Source organism: Manis pentadactyla, chromosome 1, assembly GCF_030020395.1.
Source record: "Manis pentadactyla isolate mManPen7 chromosome 1, mManPen7.hap1, whole genome shotgun sequence".
In the NCBI taxonomy this organism is placed as follows: domain Eukaryota; kingdom Metazoa; phylum Chordata; class Mammalia; order Pholidota; family Manidae; genus Manis; species Manis pentadactyla.
In genome coordinates this window covers 167511186-167534392 of record NC_080019.1, presented here as the reverse complement: position 1 = coordinate 167534392, position 23207 = coordinate 167511186, and the positions used below count along the sequence as shown (strand labels likewise).

General features: G+C 32.4%; 1 protein-coding gene across 2 annotated transcripts in view; it reads right to left on the bottom strand.

The window, feature by feature from the left end:
• Window positions 1–23207, bottom strand: part of NECTIN3 (nectin cell adhesion molecule 3) — a 155197-nt gene that overhangs the window by 54537 nt on the left and 77453 nt on the right. Inside the window, exons 6-7 of one of the 2 annotated variants that reach the window (XM_036933108.2) lie at window positions 10121–10259; window positions 7958–8042 (exon numbers count right to left, since the gene is read on the bottom strand). In XM_036933108.2, coding sequence (XP_036789003.1) covers window positions 7958–8042; window positions 10121–10259 — 224 coding nt within the window. Of the gene's footprint in view, window positions 1–7957; window positions 8043–10120; window positions 10260–20081; window positions 22198–23207 lie in introns of those variants that run through there. The other variant, XM_036933107.2, reaches the window with a different exon arrangement.

Genomic DNA, 23207 nt, shown 5'->3' with positions numbered 1-23207 from the left:
GCTTCTTTGTGTTCCTGTTCTCTGTTTTCTATTCCATTAACAGCCTCTTGCACCTCATCCAGTCTGCTCTTAAGTCCTTCCAGAGATTGTTTTATTTCTGTATTCTCCCTCCTAACTTGATCCTTTAGCTCTTGCATATTTCTCTGCAGGTCCATCAGCAAGGTTATGACCTTTATTTTGAATTCTTTTTCAGGAAGATTGGTTAAATCTATCTCCCTAGGCTCCCTCCCAGGGATTGTCTGGGTAATTCTGGACTGGATCAAATTCTTCTGTCTTTTCATGATGATAGAGGTAGTCGTAGGCAGTTAATGCATGTGTTAGCTGCGAAAACAACGTCCTTTCCTGTGCCTTGCCCTTCTCCGCTGCCTGTGCCGGTTACTTGCATACGGGAAGCAGCTTGCGGTTTTGTTTCCTGAGCCCCATGGGCGCGGCAGCCCAGAGCCCTACGGTGAGATGCAGTCACGCGGGGTTTGATCTGCGAGAACGGGGACCTTTCGCACCGTCCCGTCTTCCTCTGTGATTGGCTGCCACACACTGGTGGGGCCTCTGAGTCTGGCCCGGGCAGCTGCAGTGGAGGCTCTGGGTGGCTGCTGTGGGCATGGCTGCTTTCAGGCTGCTCCCCTGCTATGGCGGGGCCGCACTATAGGGGGAATGGACGGGAGGCTGTTTATAGTCATGAGGGGCTTCAGAGCTGTGCTGTCACTCAGGGGGTTATGGCGCCTGGAGTTCCCCGGCATTCCCAGCTGCTGGGCTGAGTGTGCCGGGATGCTTCCATCCAGCTGTGATGCCCCTGTCCCTTTAAGACTTTCAAAAAGCACTCGCTTTTCTTTTGTCCCAGGGGAGCTGGCTGAGGGGACCTGCTCACAGATTTTACTATTCCATTTCCCTAATATTCAGCACACCACGCAAAGTGTGTCTATGCTTCGGTGTGGATGACTAGGGCTGGGTATTTAGCACTGGGCTCCCACTCCCTCCCTGCTCTGACTCGTTTCCTCCCACTGGGGAGCTGCATCGTGGGGAGCGCTCAGGTCCCACGAGGTCGTGGCTTCTATCTTATCCCTTTTGTGAGGTGCTGAGTTCTCACAGATGTAGATGTGACCTGGCTGTTGTAGTGTATCTTCTGGTCTCTGTTTTAGGATTAGTTCTATTTGTTGTATTTTCAAAAATATATATGGTTTTGGGAGGAGATTTCCACTGCCCTATTCATGCCACCATCTTGGATCCTCCCCCCAGGGGAAAACTGATTTTATAAACAATTTTAATATCCCTACAGCTGAACAGCAATTACTGAGTAGCCTCTGTACAGAGAATTTCATTAAATATCAAGAAAGTTACAAAAGCAGTAGTAGAGTTTCTGATTCCAAACAGCTTTAATTAAGAAAATAGAAAAATAGAACCACAAATACACACATGTAAGTACAAAAATGAGCATGTAATTTTTATAATGAATCAGTTCTTATAACTCAGTGCTAGATTTAAAAGGAAGAGAGAATATGAGATGTCCATAATGTAGATAAAACCAAGTGGAATTACACTATAAAAAGCCTTAAGAGAAAGTATAAATAAGATGTTCTCTGTGGATTGCTCAGAACATCTTAAAAGGCCAATATTTAATTCTTTTATTCTAATCATCTTTTTTTTTTTGGTACTGAGTATCAGTGACTAGAATGAAGCCAACTCTTTTCTACCATTTAATCTGCATTAAATAACTCAATCAGTATTAGAAATAGCTCTGAAGGAACTATTATATAAGTTAACTCTTTTTTTCTTTTCTTTTTTTTCTTAAGACAGTCCTAACACTCCCATTCAAGCAGTTTACCTATAAACCAAAAACAAGTAGCATTGAGAACCGACTTTAGAGGATTTCAACTCCCTTCTGAAAAAATCACATAATTTAGGCACCAATGCTGGCAATACCACTAAAAATTTTGAAATGCAATTAACCTCAGAATTTGATTTTCTAGAAATTATCACTCTAAGCTCCCCAGGTCAGTACTGGTATATATAAATAAACTTTCTCAGAGTATTCCTACTATTTGTGGCAAGTCAAAATAACTGAATCTCAATCTTCTTAATTATGACAAGACTGTTAGATCCTATCTGATTCTACTAAAAATAAGAGAGAACAACATGACTCACACAGATACAATCTGGAAAGGGGAGAAATATTTCAATACTTTTTTCAGACAATTGGGAAAATTCTCCTTTGACACTATATCAAAACTCAACAAGTGGTAGTTTCTTAAGGTTAGCTGCTATGTGAAATCTGAAAACATGTCAATAAACAATACTCTGTGTTACATGCAAATCCATACATTTATCTTGTACTCTGAATGGGTATTTATACATGATTTTGTAACAGGAAGAATTGGTCATTTGGAAATTACTGATTCACTAAGTTATGCAGGTATTTCACACTTTGGTACTTTGTTCAATAGAAAAAAATTATATTCATTAATTTCCTCATCAATGTCAATCTCATTATGGCAGATATAAATTTTATTAAAGGAATTATAATTTTTACCTGGAAACACAAATTTTTTCATAGGCAATAATTACTGTCAGATGTTTGCCTTGAGTGACAGGTTCACTTCATTAATTTTTGAGAAAATGACTACAAAATACTCAAAACCTGAATGACCAGTTTATTAGCAATTCTTTCAAGTAAAAATTGTGTTCCACATTAAAAAAGCTACTTTAGCTTGGAATTCAGTCATACAGGTACAGATATATATATACATATATATATATATAATTTATCACACAGAATATGAACACACATATTTACATACATATAAAACAAATATTTTAGATCATAAAAATCGATCTGTGTATCTCAACACCAGAAATACCATTTTATAACATTTTCAAGGTTGTTAAAAATTAAAAATTTACCAAAAGTCATCTGATAGATGTTTACTTCTGCAAATATGGATATCAACGGGAAAAAATATACCATGGTAGTTCAGGAGATTACAAAACTTTTAATACAATGTATTAGCACTTTGTAAAAGTAACTTCAAGAGCCACAATCACTCAATATTGCTGCTTGGCTGGAATTTCTGTTATAGTACTCAGTAGAGTCAAGTAACAGTATCTATTTCAATGAATCTAGTAGTCCTGCCTTTCTTAGAATAAATACTATTTTAGGCTGAGACAATATTCTGAAAGATTTAAATTTATGTCTAGATTTTTTCATATTAGCAGTCAAACTGTATATACTGGATATTTTATCCTGCAAATGTTCCCAGGATTTTAGTTGGGAAATATTTTTTCATATCAGAGTATATAACTCTTCCAATACACAGCTAAAAAATAGCATTATTCATGGAATGCATAGTGTTGTCCAAAATTTTAATGCAAAGAAACTTTACATCAATATCCAGTATTTCAGCTGCATTTGAAGCTGAATGAGATAAAGTAGGACTCTACAACTGTAAGCATTTAGTACTCTGCTAGAGGTCCTAATCATTGCAAAAATAAAAAAATGTGTAGACAAATGAATTCTAGATTAAGGAAAACAAAAACTATTAAAATAAATAAGAAACTTGCATGAAAAATCTAGATATAAGATTCATATTAAAAACTGAAGCATTTTTATATGCTAAAATAACCAATTAGGAAAAACAGTGGTCATTTTATAGGGAGAACCATATTGACAACTAAAAAACCTGAATGTTTATAATAACCATGATAGCCACATTTTGTAAATGTGGAAAACATATACAAAAAAAAACCCAAAAAGCAACCTTATTCCAGTATATAAAAGAACAACTTCATAATGAAGTTGTTGATTCTAAATAAATTAATAAATTCAATAGGATTTTTATGGAACCTGGGAAGCCAATTCCAAAGTTGATAAGGAATAGAAAGTCAAGAAAATTTTGGAAAGGAAGAGGAGGAGAGAGTTTACTCCACTATCAAATCATACTATAAAGCTGTAATAATTAAAACAGTGTTATCTTGGTTTAGGGGAAAAAACAACAGAGCAATGTAACAATTAAGAGTTCAGAATAAGTATGGCAATTTATTTTAGGATGAGTGTCCTCAAATTATGGTTTAGATTATTTAAAATAAAATAATGCAAACACATAAAACTATTAAAATTTTTTATGACTTTTTTGCCAACTAGATCAGGGAGAGAGGGGGAATGGTAGGAAGCCTTTTAGACAAGATATAACTTCTGTAAATCATAAGGAGAAAGACAAACATATTTTGACTACATAAAAACTTAAACTTCCTATATAAGACATTATAAAGTTAAAAAATAAGAGATGGATATAAAACAAAAGATTACCATTCATATCAAAGAGTTGCTTAAAAAATTAACAAGCTAAGTTAAAAAGTAACTAAAAATTTGAAATAGGAAGCAAATAGATATTTTATGTAACTACAAATAAGAAATTATGAAACTTCTGAGAGGAATCTACAAAGCTTTTAAATGAGCTATTTTTCCGGTTTTTATCAAACAAAAACAAACAAAAATCTTTTTTTTTTTTAAAGTTCTACTTAACAGTATTAGAAAGGGAAATTGGTTTTAGTTTTAATATACTAGTTAGAGGAAAATAATTCATATGGCTAGCTTGGCCAGCAACATGGAACCTATTTAAATATTTAAATAAAAATACTGTAAAAAATATTCACAGTAATTCCATTTCTTTGCATGTATTTTATAAATATATGTGTACAATAAGGTATATAAAAATACCTTCTTTGCCAACAATTATCAAAATAGAAAAAAATTGCGATCAACCTAGGAAAATCGTTAGGTAATATGTGCTATAGCCACACAGTGAAATACTATTATAACCATTAAGAATGAGATAGAGATACAATAGTTATCAAATACAAATGTGCATTAAAATTCACCTGATGAACCAGGTAAAATGCCCACTGGCCCACTGTCTCCAACTCCAGAGACTTTGATTCAGTAGACCTGAAATAGTGTTCAAGAATTTTCATTTTTAATAATCCAGATGATGGCACCACTGGCCAGTCTGAAAAATATTGGTCTACAGTAGAGAAGGAAAAGCAATTTTTAGAATATGTGTTCAATGAACACATTTATGTTATTAAAAAAAACAATTTATAGACAAAAAGACAGATGATGTACACATGAAAGTAAATTCGTGGGAAAAAGTCTGGGAGGATATTTAAATTCACAACAATAGTGATGTCTGGAGAAGGAATGATATATTTGGGGATGGGGAATGAAAGAAGTCTTTCACAGTTGACTCTACAAATTTCTGTGGTATTTGATATTTTTTGTACCAAGAATATACTTATGTATTATCTATATAATATTGAGAAACCAAAACGTAATAGTAAGATAAAATATACTTTAATCATAAGTTAATATTTGTTTCCTAAATGAAGACTCCCTTTGTAGGATTATCATCCAATAATGAGACAAGCTGGCAGTATCTCTTTGCCTTCAAGCAAGATATTCTTTATGTCCCTCGTACGTATGAATGTTTTCGTGCATATTCTCTGCAGTATGGTAATAGTTTCCACTCAAGGAAATCGCCTCCTTACAATACCAGGCCTTATTCTCCTGACTAACTTGCATTAAGAGGGACATTTCTCAGGGATACGAGTTTGGCACTAATACCACAAAAGTAACAGTTAAGCAGCATGGACAAATGTAGGTAGTTAGGAACTGCTGCTTCTTGTGGTTTCCAAAGGGTAGCACACTGATGCGTAAACAGGTGGGACTCTCTTCCTTAAAGCCAGGGTGATATTTGGGAGCTTGTCCTGCCGCAGCAGGTCACTAATTAGCCTGGCTTTAAGGGCTGATGACCAATGACTTCAACTATGAATTACCTCATGAGTTTAAAGTTGACAAGTTATCTAGTTAATGGTTAGGAAGGCATTGCCTATTATAGCATGCTATCATTGCAAGGAACTACTTAGATAGTAATTACCTACTTACAGATTATAGACATAGTTCTATTATTTTGCATTTTGATATCACATTAATTAAAATACAAAAAGCCACATCATTAACATATGATATTATAATGCATGGATCAGAACAAATTATTTTACTGATGGACAATGGTTTTAGCCTTAATTATTCTTAAAACCTTTCCAGAATTAAGAATTATTTCATCTCCAACTCAAGTTCTGACTCTCCCAAATGAAATAGCAGCAACTAGCTGACACTTTGCAGTATTTTATAGAATCAGTTTTGCAGCCAGAAGAGGGAAACAAACATGTTTTTGACCTGCTTTATTTTACAAATGAGTAAAAAATAACAATGTTATTAAATGGTCTCTGACTCCCCAAAGTCTAATTTTTATTATCCATTGCAGGTGCTCTCCCATCAATTTTCTTTCTAAAATTTCCATTATTTTTCCCCATAACTCCTCCTCTCTGTGCAGACTTATGCTTTTGATTGTACAATTTACTACAAATCAAATCACTCTAACTCCACAACTGAGTAATTTTATCACATGCTTCATAACCCCTACCTCCAAAATTGACCCATCCAGGAAGCCTTCTTTAACTCAAAGGATACTAAAAATGTGTATGTGAAAAAAAGTATGTACAACTGTCAACTCAAATCATCCAAGAAAAATTCCTTTTGTGTTTATTTAGCAGAGCCTACATACATAGCAATCATATTTTTGTAACTAAAACCCAGGACATAAGATCTGAGCCAAATAACTTTTTTCCAATCATAAACTTTCATAAATATTTAATTTGAAAATATTAAATAATAACAAGTTATGTAGTTAGTTGACTTTACAGACAAGAGTAAAATTATATGCAGTTAGTGTTGCCCTAGAATATTGCTAACAATGTTCTTCAAAAAAAAATAGAAATTCCCAAAACAGAATCTAGAAATCCCCCACTAGCTTTGTGGAAGGAGGAAGATAGCTATCCTTCTGGAGCAGTTTACAATAGGTCTAGCTAAATATTTTATTGACATTTCACACTACTTGTCCAATTCATTTATTTGCCTAAAGAGATATGGGGCTGCACTCTAACGAGGTCTGAAAATAAGGCCTGTCTTAACCCCTAAGACACCAATCTTGTATAAGATGACAAATCTGGTGCTCCTTGTCAGTGAGCACACATGTCAGGGAAGGCTTCTTCCTGCCCCATGTCCAGGCAGCAAACTGACTACATGGTAAGGAACAGAAGATGAGAACATCTTAACAGATATATGCCCTTGGAGTTTTTATACCAAATTTAAAATATTAATTGGTGAGCAAATGATTTGCTTTATTCAAGTGAAAATACAGAACATATTTTTGAAGGAGAGCATTATAGAATATTCCCACAGGTAATAAAATCCCAATAGTGTTAGAGTCCCAGTAGGCTTCATGGCAATAGAGGAAAAAAAAAAAAAACAATAACTAAGGCTAAGTATAAAAGCATTGAAATAATCTGATGGTTTAAATTTTCCCAAACTTTACTTTTGTATGAATTCCTGTAAAATGATTCCAAAAGAAATTCTGAAAGTTATATGGGACTCAATATTCATATCCAGAATTTTAAATTAGAATATAAACATCTTGTTGAAAAAGGAATGGCTAAAATTTAGACCTTAAATATACTGAGAACATAAACACATACTCCAAGGAGAAAAATCTCTTTACCATACTGTACCACAGACATTCAATTTTTCTGTCTTTCATTCTATATAAAAATACATGTGTTACAATGAATCTATGTCAATAAAACTATATTAACAGTAAGTCCTCAGCCATAAGCTTTTAGTAAAAATTTGCAGCCCTAGTACATTATTGATGTGTCTTAGCTACACTGGCCATAACTTCTTTTCTTATCAATTTGTAAACAAAATTTGATCCCCTAAATATTTCAGAAAAATGACTATGTATTACTCTACAATATTCAATTTATAATGACTAGATAATATGTTTGAAACCAATAATATGCATTGCTTAGTATTTTTTATTTCATTTTAAGTGTTTTCATGAATACTTACCTGATACAGAAGGTCTTTTTGAGGCAAAGGTGGGGATTGTTCTTCATACATAGGAGATGGTTTATGTGTGGGTGGAAGGTCAATCCTGCATTAAAAAGGTTAAAAAATATGATTGCCACATTTAGAAAACAAATAAACAAACATGGGAGGTGTACAAAGGTTTCTCAAGTCTTAAGGATAATATCCTCATACTAATACTCATATAAGCATAAATGTTTAATTCAGTTCTTATATATCCACTAATCTATCATAGATGGATAAAAAAGGAAGCTAGTTTTAAAGGTTCTAATTTTAAGAACCAATCTAACTGATTCATATTTAAAGAAGAAATTCAAATTATTTTTTTTGAAAATAATTATTAAGCAAGTAATCTAGTACATGACCAATTTAAGTATTGCACGGTTTTGTATCTAACTATGCCTATCAACATTTAATGACAGTCAAACATGTGCAGGGAAGGCACTTTTCTCTAAAGTCTCATAAAAGTGATTTAGGAGACTCTATCTTAAAATGATAATGAAAAAGTTATGCTGTTTTGGAAATACTTTCAAAATTATTTTTCAAAAGCATGTTAACATAATATTTACCATGCAAATCAAGATTTTCAATCTACAGATCATTATAAATCTTACCACCTGATATAAACAAAGGGACCACCATGTCCCTAGGGAATGCATTTATTTTTGCCAAAATGACCTCATCTATTAAAAACAAACAAACAGTATTTTCATATTTTAAACACTATTGAGTTACAACTAAAATAAAATTAAATATATCTTGTGGCTGTGCATTTTAGGAAATAATATCTTATGTAGTGTTATGTGTTTGAAGATCACAGATAATTTTCAGTACATGGGATTACTCAATCAAACAAAAATGTTAACTATATTAAAGGATAAAGAGAATGAAAGCTATAAAGGTCAAAATACTTGAAAATTCTCTATCTCTAATAACTTCTCAATGTGGGCATAAAATAATATTTTAATGAATAGAATTCAAACAATAAATAAAATGGTTACACAGATGTAATTATTAGCCTTCTACTCAATTATGTTTTGAAATTATAGAAATACCTGAGATAATCTGGGAACTTAGATGTAGTTAATCACATGCTAGTCACTCTTGAAATATTAAAAAACTCATCTTACAGGTATTGCACTTAAAGAGTACTTTACAGTCCTTTTATTTAAAGTAATTATTTCCTTTCAGCTAATGAAAATCACAGCCCCAATGTGCCATAGGTCATTTAAGTGAGAAACTGAGGCTCACAGAAGTGATGTGACTTCTTCACAATCAGTCATGATAGAGCTGAGACTAACACCCAGGTGTCTTTAATCCAGAAACAGCTGTACTCTGTGCCAGTTAGAGGCTGAGGCGTGCATAAAGTGTTTGAGAAGACAGGAGAAATACATACTTTGAGAGCCAACCTTATGTCCTAATATAAAAAAATAACTACATAAGAAACAAGGCCATTTGCACAGAACTTAACAGTTCACAAACATCACCTTATTCTACATTCATTATAACCTTGTGAACTAAGTAGGAAAAGTATTATTCATGTTCCACAGGGGCAGCAACAAAGCTGTTGATGGAATTAAGTGAATTGGAACACATTATAGCAAAGTACAATTTCTGCTGATAGTTCTATCTCAATGATTAGGTCAAAAATATTACTTTCTCTTTAAATAAAAATGATGCATATTTATGAATCACTAAAACCAAAATTCTTTAAAGAAAAAGCTTTAAAACTCTATGTAATAGGCAGCTCAAAGTTAAGTTTTATATCTATCGTAAGACAGACATATACAATCTGAAGAAGCCATTAAACTTTTGAACTTTTTTATACCTGTCTTTCAACTACTTTATCAAAGACCTGCATTTTTATTCAGAGAGCAGAACAAGGTGTTATTGTATTACCATTTGGAAAGATATACCGTAGGTGAAAAAGCTTTCTATATATTTGTCTCCAGCAGTCCCCTGAGTGTTTATTTACCAAGATGTAGTTTGAGACATTCTAATGAAAGCATGGTCATCTCACAAAAATCTAGTGGTATCTTTTCTTTACCCCTCAGACACCATCCATATAAGGAGCTGTACAGATGAGTATAAAGTCTGGTGCATAATGAATATTCATACTTGAACACAAGTAAAGAAGTTACCTACACTTTGTCAAGGTAAGATGGTCTCTTTTTACGAGGAGTCAGCAGCACAATCACAAAGATAGCAATGATGAAAAGGGCCAGGACAGCTCCAATTATAGCTCCAGCTACGGCAATGGAAGAGGTCTGCTTAAATGGAACATCTGTAAAGTAACAAACATTAGGCTTTTCAAACAATTTCAGAAAAGAGTTCTTGTACCCTAATTGCTACAATGTGCAGTGTTGACATACATTATCCAAAAGCAAGCTTAAACGACCCCAAATTTGATTGATTACTTTTTGTAGCAATATGCTAACACTTTTCTTCGTTGTAATATGTCTTCTTAGCACTCCAGCTTTGCTTTTTTACATGAAAAGGGTATCCCCAGTCAGATACCAATGAGTGAACCTATTCTCTACAGGCAAAGAATGTCTGCAGGAGAAAAGGAGATAAAGGATGACAACTATTTCAAGTTCTATCTATAAAAGGTGATATAACAAAAAGAAATTTCTTTAATAGAGCTAACCAACAACAGAGACATTTACCATTTTTATTCTATTAAAATATAAAAGAAATTCAATTAGAAAAACCAAAAACCTTCAAGAGGCAAAACAAAAAAAGGTCCCAGACATAAATGCTCAAAAAGTGACAGTGTAAAATTTAAGTTTTAAAATAAGAACTATTACTAAAACAGTACTTGTTGCATGTAATTTCTCTTAATGCACACATATTTAATACAAAGTACACTTAAGTAGTCTCTTTATTACAAAATTAAATAGAAATTCTTCCCTATCTCCTTGCTATAGATATACTATCATTTCTGAATACCAATTCCTCTGTCCTAGCTTGTACCAGTGTCTGAAAAAGGACTTTAAAAATGTATTAGCATTTCACACAATTTTGAAAAATAAGTCATACTATTTAATGAACTCCAAATAAGAGAATTTACTAAAATTATTGTAAATATACATTTTCAAATTTAAGTATTCTGGATATAATAACAAAACTATAAATCTTGACTGTATTATTTTGACAATTTTAGCCACATTAAATCCAGTAACTAAATTTGTATTCAGTCTTTAACAATAGGCCAAATAAAACCTATTAAGGTTACAGGACCAAGGTTATTGACCAAGGTCATATACCTTTTCAGTGGCACAAATAAAATATCCCAGTATGTCCAGAACTACTAGATCTAATATCTGGATTCAGCAAAGTTGCAGGATACAAAATTAATACACAGAAATCTGTGGCATTCTTATACACTAACAATGAACTAGCAGAGAGAGAAATCAGGAAAACAATTCCATTCACAATTGCATCAAAAAGAATAAAATACACAGGAACAACATAACCAAGGAAGTGAAAGACCTATACTCTGAAAACTACAAGACACTCATGAGAGAAATTAAAGAAGATAACAATAACTGGAAACACATCCTGTGCTCATGGGTAGGAAGAATTAATAATGTCAAAAGGACCATCATGCCTAAGCAAACTATAGATTCAATGCAATTCCTATCAAAATACCAACAGCATTCTTCAACGAACTAGAGAAAATTGTCCTAAAATTCATATGGAACCACAAAAGACCTCGAATAGCCAAAGCAATCCTGAGAAGGAAGAATAAAGCAGGGGGAATTACGCTCCCCAACTTCAAGCTCTACTACAAAGCCACAGTAATCAAGACAATTTGTTACTGGCACAAGAACAGACCCATAGACCAATGGAACAGACTAGAGAGCCCTGATATAAACCCAACCATACATGGTCAATTAATATATGATAAAGGAGCCATGGACATACAATGGGGAAATGACAGCTGCTTCAACAGCTGGTGTTGGCAAAACTGGAGAGCTACATGCAAGAGAATGAAACTGGATTATTGTTTAACTCCATACACTAAAGTAAACTCGAAGTGGATTAAAGACTTGAATGTAAGTCATGAAACCATAAAACTCTTAGAAGACAACATAGGCAAACATCTCCTGAACATAAGCATGAGCAACTTCTTCCTGAACCCATCTCCTTGAGAAAGAGAAACAAAAGCAAAAATGAACTCATGGGACTACATCAAACTAAAAAGTTTTTGTACGGTAAAGGACATCATGAACAAAACAAAAAGGCATCTTACAGTATGGGAGAATGTATTTGTAAATGACATATCCGACAAGGGGTTAACATCCAAATTATGTAAAGAACTTTCACACCTCAACACCCAAAAAGCAAATAACCCAATTAACAAATGGGCAGAGGGTATCTTCATATCTCTTCAGACAGTTCTCCAAAGAAGAAATTCAGATAGCCAACAGACGCATGAGAAGATGCTCCACATCACTAATCATCAGGAAAATGTAAATTAAAACCACAATGAGATATCACCTCACACCAGTAAGGATGGCCAGCATCGAAAAGACTAAGGACAACAAATACTGGCGAGGATGCAGAGAAAGAGGAACCCTCCTACACTGCTGGTGGGAATGTAAGCTAGTTCAACCATTGTGAAAAACAATATGGAGGATCCTCAAAAAACTAAATATAGAAATACCATTTGACCCTGGAATCCCACTCCTTAGAATTTACACAAAGAATACAATTTCTCAGACTCAAAAAGACATATGCACCCCTATGTTTATCGCAGCACATTTTACAATAGCCAAGATATGGAAGCAACCTAAGTGCCCATCTGTAGATGAATGGATAAAAAAGATGTGGTACACATATACAATGGAATACTATTCAGTCATAAGAAACAAATCCTACCATTTGCAACAACATGGATGGAGCTGGAGGACATTATGCTCAGTGAAATAAACCAAGCGGAGTAAGACAAATGCCAAATGATTTCCCTCATTTGTGGCGTACACTAATGAAGCAAAACTGAAGGAACAAAATGGCAGCAGACTCACAGACTCTAAGAATGAACTACTGGTTACCAAAGGGGAGGCATGTGGGAGGGCACGTGGGGAGGGAGGGAGAAGGGGACTGAGGGGTATTATGTTTAGTACACATGGTGTGGGGGATCACGGGGAGAACAGTGTATCACAGAAAAGGCACATAGTGGATCTCTGGCAACTTGCTGCACTGTTGGACAGTGACCGTATTGGGGTATGGGTGGGGACTTGATAATATGGGTAAATGTAGTAACCATATTGTTTTTTCATGTGAAACCTTCTTAAGAGTGTATATCAATCATACCTTAATAAAAATAAATAAATCTCTTAATGTATATTAAAAAATATATATACCAGTGTGTCACATGTCATGTATGCTACCAATTCCACATTAAATATTCTAAAAGTTTCCCTTAGGAAAATTTTTATTTTGCTAGGGGATAAAGAGGCCCTATCATTTTTGTCCAAGTGTACAGAAATTGTGTAATTTTGATGACAATGACCAAGTTAATACCATAATTATAGTAATACTTCTGAAATTACTTTTTAAAAATTCAGGTTACTCTTCAAATATAATTAGCCCAAATTAAGATTCTCAAGGTATAAATTCATTATAAATTCAGCAAACCTCACACCTCCTCCAAGAAAGCCTTTAATTTCAGCAATAATGAATTTGTTAGTTCTTTATAATAAAACATAATCACAGACTTTAATATCCCAAAGTCATTCCCAAATCTGAATATATGCTGTTTTTAATATCTTATGCAATTCTCAAGTCAAAATAGATACTATTTTTTAGACAAAAATTATGGTCTACTTACCCAATTTTATTTCATTAGTCTTATAAATTCTAGTTCTAGAAATCTATAACTGAGAGTTGGCTGTATGTATATAATAGCATTTAATTCTGTTAATTTGAACATAATCTGTTACCATTTATTCTTTATATTTATCCTTTTTCACACACCTCTTTTTAGTATCAAAACAGGTTAGTAACTGCTAGGTAGCAGCTGACAGAAAAGGTAGGTGTGAAACCATTTACCAATTGGATAATATACAGTATATAGGTAAATTGACTATGTTAAATACATATATATGATTTACTTCCTATTTCTTTTCTGATTCACCTAATTGAGAAAAAAAGAAAATATATTTAAGGGCATTAATATTTTAAGGGTATTAATAGGTGATAAGCATAAGAGCTGAAATCTCTTGTATTCAAGTCAAAGATTTTTGATGAAAACTGAGAATTAAGCCCCAGTGTTCCTCTTCCACTTCCCTGCCTATATATTCTACATATCCTACATTACAACAAAACCTCTACAAGGAGAAAAAAGCAAGCAAATGTTAAAGAAATCGGCATTTTTAAATATTAAGCTAGTTTACTGAGTGACTGAGATGAAGCAACATTATCATCACCTAAGATGTTACACTAAATCTAATCATGTGCTTCCAAGCAGCAGAAAACAAAAAGGCCAAAGCATTAAAATATAAAGCACCAAACGGCTGGGCGCATGTGTCTCCTGTGATAACAGGAGCTATATTAATGCATATAAATGGAAACTCAACTCCAAAAACAGAAAAAAAGCATTCCCCTATATAATAAAAGTAAACTGCCCATAACTAAAGATATCATGCATACATCTTATGGAAAAAATGTTCAAAAATCAGTTAAAAATCATACTGAAAAAAATTTAACACAGATATAAGAAATAACTTTCATTACTTCTGGGAAAAATACATGTATGAATATAACAGATATTAAAATGAATTGTCTGTTATTACTCTGACACAGTGTAAAAACTGTTCAAGCATGTGCTCATATCTGAAACTGAGGCATATTTTTAAAAAATTAAATACTATTCTACACACTAGAATACATGTTTACATCTATTTTCTAAAGTCATTTAATACAGATGAGCATAGAAATCCAGGCCCTTTTCACACAAACACCAAGTCCCAACAATTAATTGATATGCTTCATCCTTTTTTTCTCTTCATTCCCTTCACCAAAATTTCAGTGATGCCATCAGGATTCACAGGTTAATATGATACTCTACAAACTTATCTCCTCACCTTTTACTTCCTCCCATAATACATATCACTGTATTACCAACTTTTCCCATTCTTTCATAATAGCCTCTTTTAATGTTTATCTTTTTAATATGACATTTAAGTCTTTATATACATCCAAATATTTCTCCCCTGCTTTTTAAATAAAAGTCCTCCATTTGGGTCATGTCAGTCTCACAAGCCTCTCATCCAATGAGTTACCAACAGTGGTAACCTAGTACGTGCCAGGCCTGGTGCTAAATGCGAGCAATGCAAGGATGAACTGTACGTAGTCCCCGTCCTCACAAAATCCCCGAAGTGGGATTGCAGAACCCATAGAAACATGTATTTTCCAACGTAGTAAACATTGACAAAACCCCAAAACCAGAATGCAAATATCTTACTTGTTATACACAGAACTTTTGTTGTTACAAAGTAAAACCATGGCAATCTAATCATATGTGACAAGTTAACCAAAAAAAAAAAAATTTTTTTCAAAAACCTTAGGATATCAAATAAAATACAGCTCTACATTCACTCTTAACAATGAACTTCACACTAAACCCATACTGTGGTGAAATAGTAGCTAATGTGAGGGCTGAGGTTACTGTTATTAGCAACACACTGAAAAATCAACATCTTGAACACAAAGACTAGCACTAAAAACAGTAGTTGGGTTAAAAACAGGTAAGGTCCCCAACAATGTACTTCTCCCATTTGAATCTATTTGTTTTTGAAAGGTACCATTTTAGCTATCATACCTGAAAACAAAGTGTCAAAATATACTGAAAATGGAATAAAGCTTTTGAATCACTCTAGCAATAGGAAAAAGCCAATATTATTAAAAAAAAAAAAAATGAAGCACAATCATGTGGTTTTCTCAAAAATGTTTTAGTGAGAAAAAAAGTTTTTAAAATGAAACCCATTGTTTCCCCTCTTGAGTAAAATACTTAAAAAATATTATTTCGCCAACTGTTAAAATATCCATTTTAAAATATTTTATAATGCATATAGTAAATATAGTAGCATATGATTTATAAATTTATACATATTAAGAGTGCATACAAGTTTTTAACTGGTAGGTACAGTCAAAAGCATTTTCAAGACCACTGACCTAGAGAAGATAGGTAAAAATCAGAATAAAATGTGAGGTTATGGTAGATATAAGTTGATATAAAAGAATATTGGTGGCAGGTATTAATTGAAAAGGGGAAAGGAAAGTACCATAACGGTATCATTTGAACTAAACCTTTATTTAATACAGGCTGGTTTCCCAGTGTGGAAAGGGAGGAAAGGGAATTTCGGGTAAAGAGGACAGCATGGACATTATTTACTCAGATACCAAACCATGTGGTATGGTCAAAGAACAGAGTTAATAGATCTAGACAGAAGCAGGTTCCCTATTAGATGTAGGACTTGAGCATCAAATGGCTGCTAATATTAAAAAGCAGATATTAGGTGCCTTCTGAAGGAAAAACATACCACTTAAAAAAGTAACCTTGCCCCTAAATTAAATCATAATTTTATCAAGGCTCTAGATCTGTCAATTATAGAAAATAAAGAAAGGGCAACCAGCACAATCCATACTGGGAAAATGCAGTATCAGTAAAACCATTTCTTCAACAAACTGCAAGGGAAAATGATGGGGGAGCAGTGCACAGGGGAACACACAGATGGAGACATTTCAATTAATCACAATATATGGATATTTGGATACTAATTAAAACTGCAAAAATTATTAGAAATATGAACACTCACTGGAGGCTTGACATTAAGGAATTCTTAATTTTGGTATAATAATGAATCTGTGGTTACTTCTACTAAATGTTCCTTATCTTTTAGAGCTACATACTGACTTACAGTTGAACTAAGGGCAAGGAGGGATTATGTGGATAGGAGTTTAAGGGAAAGAATACTGACCATGATTTCATAATTGAAGCAAGTACATGGAGGCTCATTTTATTACTCTATCCTACTTTTGTGTAGTTTTCCATAATAAAAATTTTTTAAAAAGGGAGGCCAAAGGCCTCTAGATCTAGTTACTTTTGGCTTTTAGATCAAACTGTCCTTTCAGGACTAGGTTTTCCCTGGGATATTACTCCTAACAGAGACTGGACTTATCATGTCTATATAGAAATATTACACAGGAAATGAGGCCTTAAATTATTCTAAAGTTTTAAGGATTACTAAAGTTGTTCTACTAAACTCACTTTCACTGCTTCTTCACCCACAGCACCCAGCCAAAACAAATGTGAAATAGACATCCCAAAATGAATTATTTTATCCATCTAAATCAAAATGAACATGATAAAGTAACTATTGTAAAGGTTCAATAAGTGACCCCTAAAGGTGTATACAACAAATTTTTGTAACCAATGTTTGATTGCAAGCTATTGATGAAAACATATCACTCAACTCAAAGCAGGTAACATACTTACAAGAAAAAAAGCACAACTTACTGGAACAGGAGAAAACAAATATATAAACAGAAAACACTTTAAAAAACATAGAAAAGTTGATAATACCCTGTACACTATTCCAAAGATTTTTTCATGCATGAATTTTATATTGGTATTAATAACAAAGGAAACTAAATTTAATCTAGTCAAATTTTGTTATTAAAAAAACCCAACTGATTCTTACCCTAAAATAATTTTAAGTTTAGAAAAAAATGTAACAATTTTAAATGTCAGGAAGTGGGGAGAACTTGATTACAAACTATTCGAACAACTAGTTTCTAATCAAAGCAGAAGTGAAAAACACTAAATGTCAACTCAAAAAATATCCTATTAAATGTGTTAACTCCAAACTCAAAGCCAATATATATAATGTTGCTTATAGCAAAGTCACAGCAAAAACATTTAAAATTTGTCTTAACTGCTATGGTTAGACAGATGATTTAATTCATGATTGTGAAGAATGTTACTCATGGTATGTATATATTTGATAATTACTAAATGGTTAATTAAAATAAAATTTTATAATGGTTGACATATTAACTAAGAAGTTTTCTTCAATTTTAACTGTATCCTTACCTGATATAATCTTGTTTGGGAAGAATAAAAATAGGTTTCTAATTCCACAAAAATCACTAATTAAGATAAAGGAAACTAGGTTACACACACACACATACCCTGTCTCTTTTTGTCTCTCTCTCTCATTCCAGAAAATGTAAAGACAAAGGAGGTAATACAGAGACATAGCCTTGTTAAAGATATAAGCCTCTAAAGAATTTTTTGTACTTTTATTTAAAGATGTGTTGCATGATTATTAGGGCTACCACCTGGTAAGTAACTTAGTAAAAAAAAATAAAAATAAATCACTGATACAAATTAAAATTAAATCCGAACTCAACATACCAAAAATTTGAGAAGAAAGTTCCTTACGGATGATACATTTCTAATTAACCAGCAAAAACAATTCAATTTGCAAATCATTCCTGTTAGAATTAAAAATTAAATATGGATACCATTTCTTCCTTTCTTATATTTTGTATTGACTATTTCCATACTTACTTACTGCTTATAAAATTTGCTTTTAACAGTATTAATCAAAAGCAAAATCAAACTTAAATCAGATGCTTTTGCTTATAAAATTGCTATATTTCTCTCAATTTTTGCACTTACACTTGTGCTTTATATAGCCCCTTATGCTAACCAGGTAGCCAGGGTTATCTTTGTAAACTTTCTTGTATTATGGGTATCAGAAGCAATACTTACTACTGAAAAACCTTAATGGTTTCTTTATGTTAGACTTACAAAACAGAAGCAATACTACTAAAAAACCTTAATGGTTTCTTTAATGTTAGACTTATCAAATAGAAACCTTTCAAGTACATGGTAAAATACTAAATCTTTCAACTATAAAGTACTTCTCAAATGTCAGATAGCCTATTATGTTTTAATGTTTTTTAATGAAAATGGCAGGAAAAGAGTTGTATTCATTTCTGTTGTATCACTGAAATATTTTAACCACTGTGAAAGGAAACCCTAGAGTGAATACAAAAATGAAAAGCTAGTTCAAAGAATATGAAAGATACATATAAACATGGCTAAAATAAAGTAAAACTATCCTTTCATCTTTTCCAAGAAGAGAGTCAGGAATTTCATATTTACCTATCAATTAGCTATGCACATCACTTATATTCAAAAATTAACAAAAATGTTTATTTGTTTACAAACAAGTCTCTATGTACAGTAATACATAAAGTTCTAATAAACAACAGTGCTATGCCTCAGAAAGTCTTACCCACTAGTATCAAGATTCTTAAAATTTTGAAATAATTTTGTTTGCCAAATGATTTAAAGATACAGAATATATCAAATATTCACTTGCAGTTTTCCATGTCACTCTCTCTCACCAAAAACAAAGAGAAAAAAAAAAACCCTAATTGAACAATGGCCACAATATTAAAGGAGTTTGTTACCACTGAATAGGTAATTATATTTTTGAAGTAGTTATTGAAATACATGGCTAACTTCCTTCAGATTATATGAGATTTATTACAGTATTCTCAGTGATTACTCTGCTCAGATTCAAATAGAATTTCCAATCATTATTCTAAATATGAAATTTTGATCAAAGCTACAAATTGACATCTTCATAGTATGAAATCTTAGACCCATTCTTCTTGTGACCATAGCTTTGCTAATATAAAAAAAATAGTCACTTCAATCACTGGATATCATCAAGAAAAGGTTTTCTTCCACTGACTTAGACTAAAGAGCCTTAATAATTATCAGTGATTAATTATATTTAAAACCAGTAATTTAAACAAATGTCAATAAACTTTACTTAAATGTATCCTTAACTTACAGTATTGTGCAAAATGGGAAGAGAAATAAAAATGGTTTCTAATTTCCACAAAATACTGCTAATTAAGATAAAGGAAATTATGTACAAATATTTAGAATAAAGCCTTCCCTACTCACAAAATTACATAAACATGTTAGAACTTTGCCTTATAAATCTGTTTGTAGATTTGACGAGGACTGGGGGGGAGACAGTTCGGAGGGTGAAAAAAAAGTACCTACTTTGCCTTTTTATTAACAAAATAATTTATTATTTTCCTACTAATTTCCACTTCATTTCCCTGGCAAAACACCTAAGGCAATTCTACACAATACTTTTTTCAATGAATCATCAACAGAAAAAACATATTCTTTGGGTTTCAAAACAGTTATCATTATTACAATTTTATAGGACTCCTCTATAGAAGCAATTTACCTCACAAAGAAGAACTATATTTGAAGTTAGATAACATTTCTTTTTCATAGGATACAGAACTTCTGGAAAGAATATGCTTAATGAATTACTTAAACAAAAACAAAATAAAAACCCCATGATGTTCCCAGTTTTAATTGGAAAAACAAAAATGTTTAATCACATACATTACATTAAGTCAGAAAAGGGGAATGGTTTGCCAATATCCATTAGAAAGTGTCAGTGGTTGGGTTCTGTAATTCAGATTCTTCTCACTGAATCTCAAATTTCCAAGTTTATACTCTTATTTTTTTTTCTGTGTATTTTACCTGTTTGAACAACATCAATTTAAACAGCTAAAACAAGATGGTCTAGAAAATTGTATGTCTAAATTTTTGGCCAAAACATCTTATTTCTAAAACTGGTACTCCTATACTAGTTTACCCATGTTTTTCTATATAATGAAATGCCCTCTCTGCACTATATTTAACTGTGTACCAACTTTTCATTATTATCCGACATGAAGCATTAAAACAAAACTACTACTTAATGTACCAAAAATCCAAGTTAACATGACAATATAAGAATTGTTCTCCAGAGATGAAAAAAAATTATAGTAATTATCATGTTTAAAAGGCATGTTTTTATTATACTTGTATGTATTTTGGACAAAAATATTCATCAGCTAATATGCTCTTCCACACATTGTATTCACTGAGTTTACTACCACAGTTTTAGTGCAACAAAATATCTTTGAAAAGCCACTTTACAGTAATTATGGTAAGGCTCATTCAAATGCAGAGATAAAGATGCCATTTGTATAGAAACTTAGAAAATAATGTTTGAAAAGGAAAGGTGTTTCATCAGGCTGAATATTTTTTATATACTAAAAATATATATAAACATTTCTTGAATTTGTTTTACCATCAATTTTGATACAGTATTATTTAATGGTGGTAAATTTTGAGAGGTATATGTTTAACAAACATTATACTTGAGATTATAGTCTTAGGTAAACATTTAATACACAATGCCAAGGTAGTTTCCTTTTTTTTAAATTTTTGTACCAAAAGTCATACATTTTATGTTGGCATTTCTTCTTACCTGTGTGCGTCAGACCAATAAAGTACTCTGCATTAAAATTTTAAATCTTGAGACAGTAGTACAGCATTGAAAAAAAAAATGTAAAGCAGCTCAGATACATTGAACCCAGATTTTACATTTTCATTTGTCAAATTAGGATATAAAAAGTAAGCTTGAAAATCAAGTTGAAAAAGCTTATTCTTCCTCAAGAAAAAGTATGAACAATCTGAAAATGATCAACTAGTATGAATGAAACATTGTACATAGGTTAAGTCACATTTAGTGGTTGCTAAACATACCACTCCCTCCTGGAAATTACGGAACCATCTACATGTGAAACTAAGTCATCTTCGTTTTCTTCATAACGTTCATCACTGACAAACTGCATTCCCATTTTTAGATCTTCATAATAATCCATTGGTCTTTCAAACCTACTAAGATTTTCTACATTGTTCCACTGTGTTTTTTCAGGCTCTTCTAAATAGTCTTTCCGTATTAGATTGCTCACTGGATTTTTGTTTTCTTTTTTTACACTGTCTGGGTAAGAATCAAGCTCATCTTGTTGAAGAACATCTATTTGTGATTCTTTTTGCATATCGGATGGTGGAATGTAGTTCTTGGCAAAGTAGTCTCCACGAAACGTCCGTCTTCTCCTATAGCAGAATATTCCAGCCAAAACACTTACAAGTACTATGAAGAGAGCCCCACCCACTACACTAGCAATGATCGTGCCAATTGTTTCATCCTTAATTGTTGCCAAAGTTGACAATGGGAAGGGCAATTTTTTTGGTTCTGTTGCTAGATCCTCGATGTCAGCAGTTGAGGGATGCCACTGAATTGTAGGCTGAAGGGTGGTAGTAGTAGGAGGATCTAATGGAAACAGTAAAGATAGACAAGACACAGAAAGGCAAAGAATGTCAATGCAGGCTGATTCAGGAGCAAGTTGAAAAGAGCACAGTTAATGAATATATATTCATAGTAACAATAGTTTTTCATTCTTAATTTGGGATTAGAATGTAGTGGTACTTAAATATTTTCAAAGATAACAAAACTGACACTTAGTCAGTTACCAGTGAAATAAATTACCTCCAGTGTAAATCCTAAATTATTCTATTCCAAGTTTAAGTTGATATCGTACTCCAAGGAATACATACTTTTTAAAAATGAAGAGTATTACTTAGGTGTCCTATATACAGCTGGCTTAAGAAGAATTATACCAAGAAATTAAATGAAATCAAATAATTCAAATATACATTTTCTTAGCCAGTAGCACAAGGAAAAAAAATGAAAGAATGAAAAAATTAAAATGTTTTCTTAACATCCATCAATATCTAAAATAGTTTCATTTTTTAAGATCTGAACTTATCTTTAAAAGAATGAAAAACTATAGATTCTTGTTAAGTGGCCATAGTATAAGCTGTTGATTTAATAATTCTCTCAAAAATATTTTCCTTAAATAAAGAGCTCTTCTAAGGAAGGGCAAATGTAGCACATACCATTATTCAGTACTTTAAAAACAAAAAAGCATATGTTTAAACTGTGTTAGCCAAATGGGCTACATTAAATGAGACCAATAGACAAAGCAAAAACATATTATAAAGTATTATGAAATGTCATCATCATGTCTATACTCCAAGGGTAAGATAACTGAACATTCAGGAAATTGAGGAATTTCAACAATATCTACAAAATTGAATGTCACATTGTTTTAGGATGGAGTCTCTTAAAAAAGAGTGGCTAATATTTTAGAGAGAACATTTCAATAATATTTAAATATTAGATGCAAATGATCCTGTGTATTGCCATTAGATTACAGAGTAAAAAGCCATTAATATTAAAAAGCAACTAAACATAAATAGTAAAAATTAAAGATTGTTAAT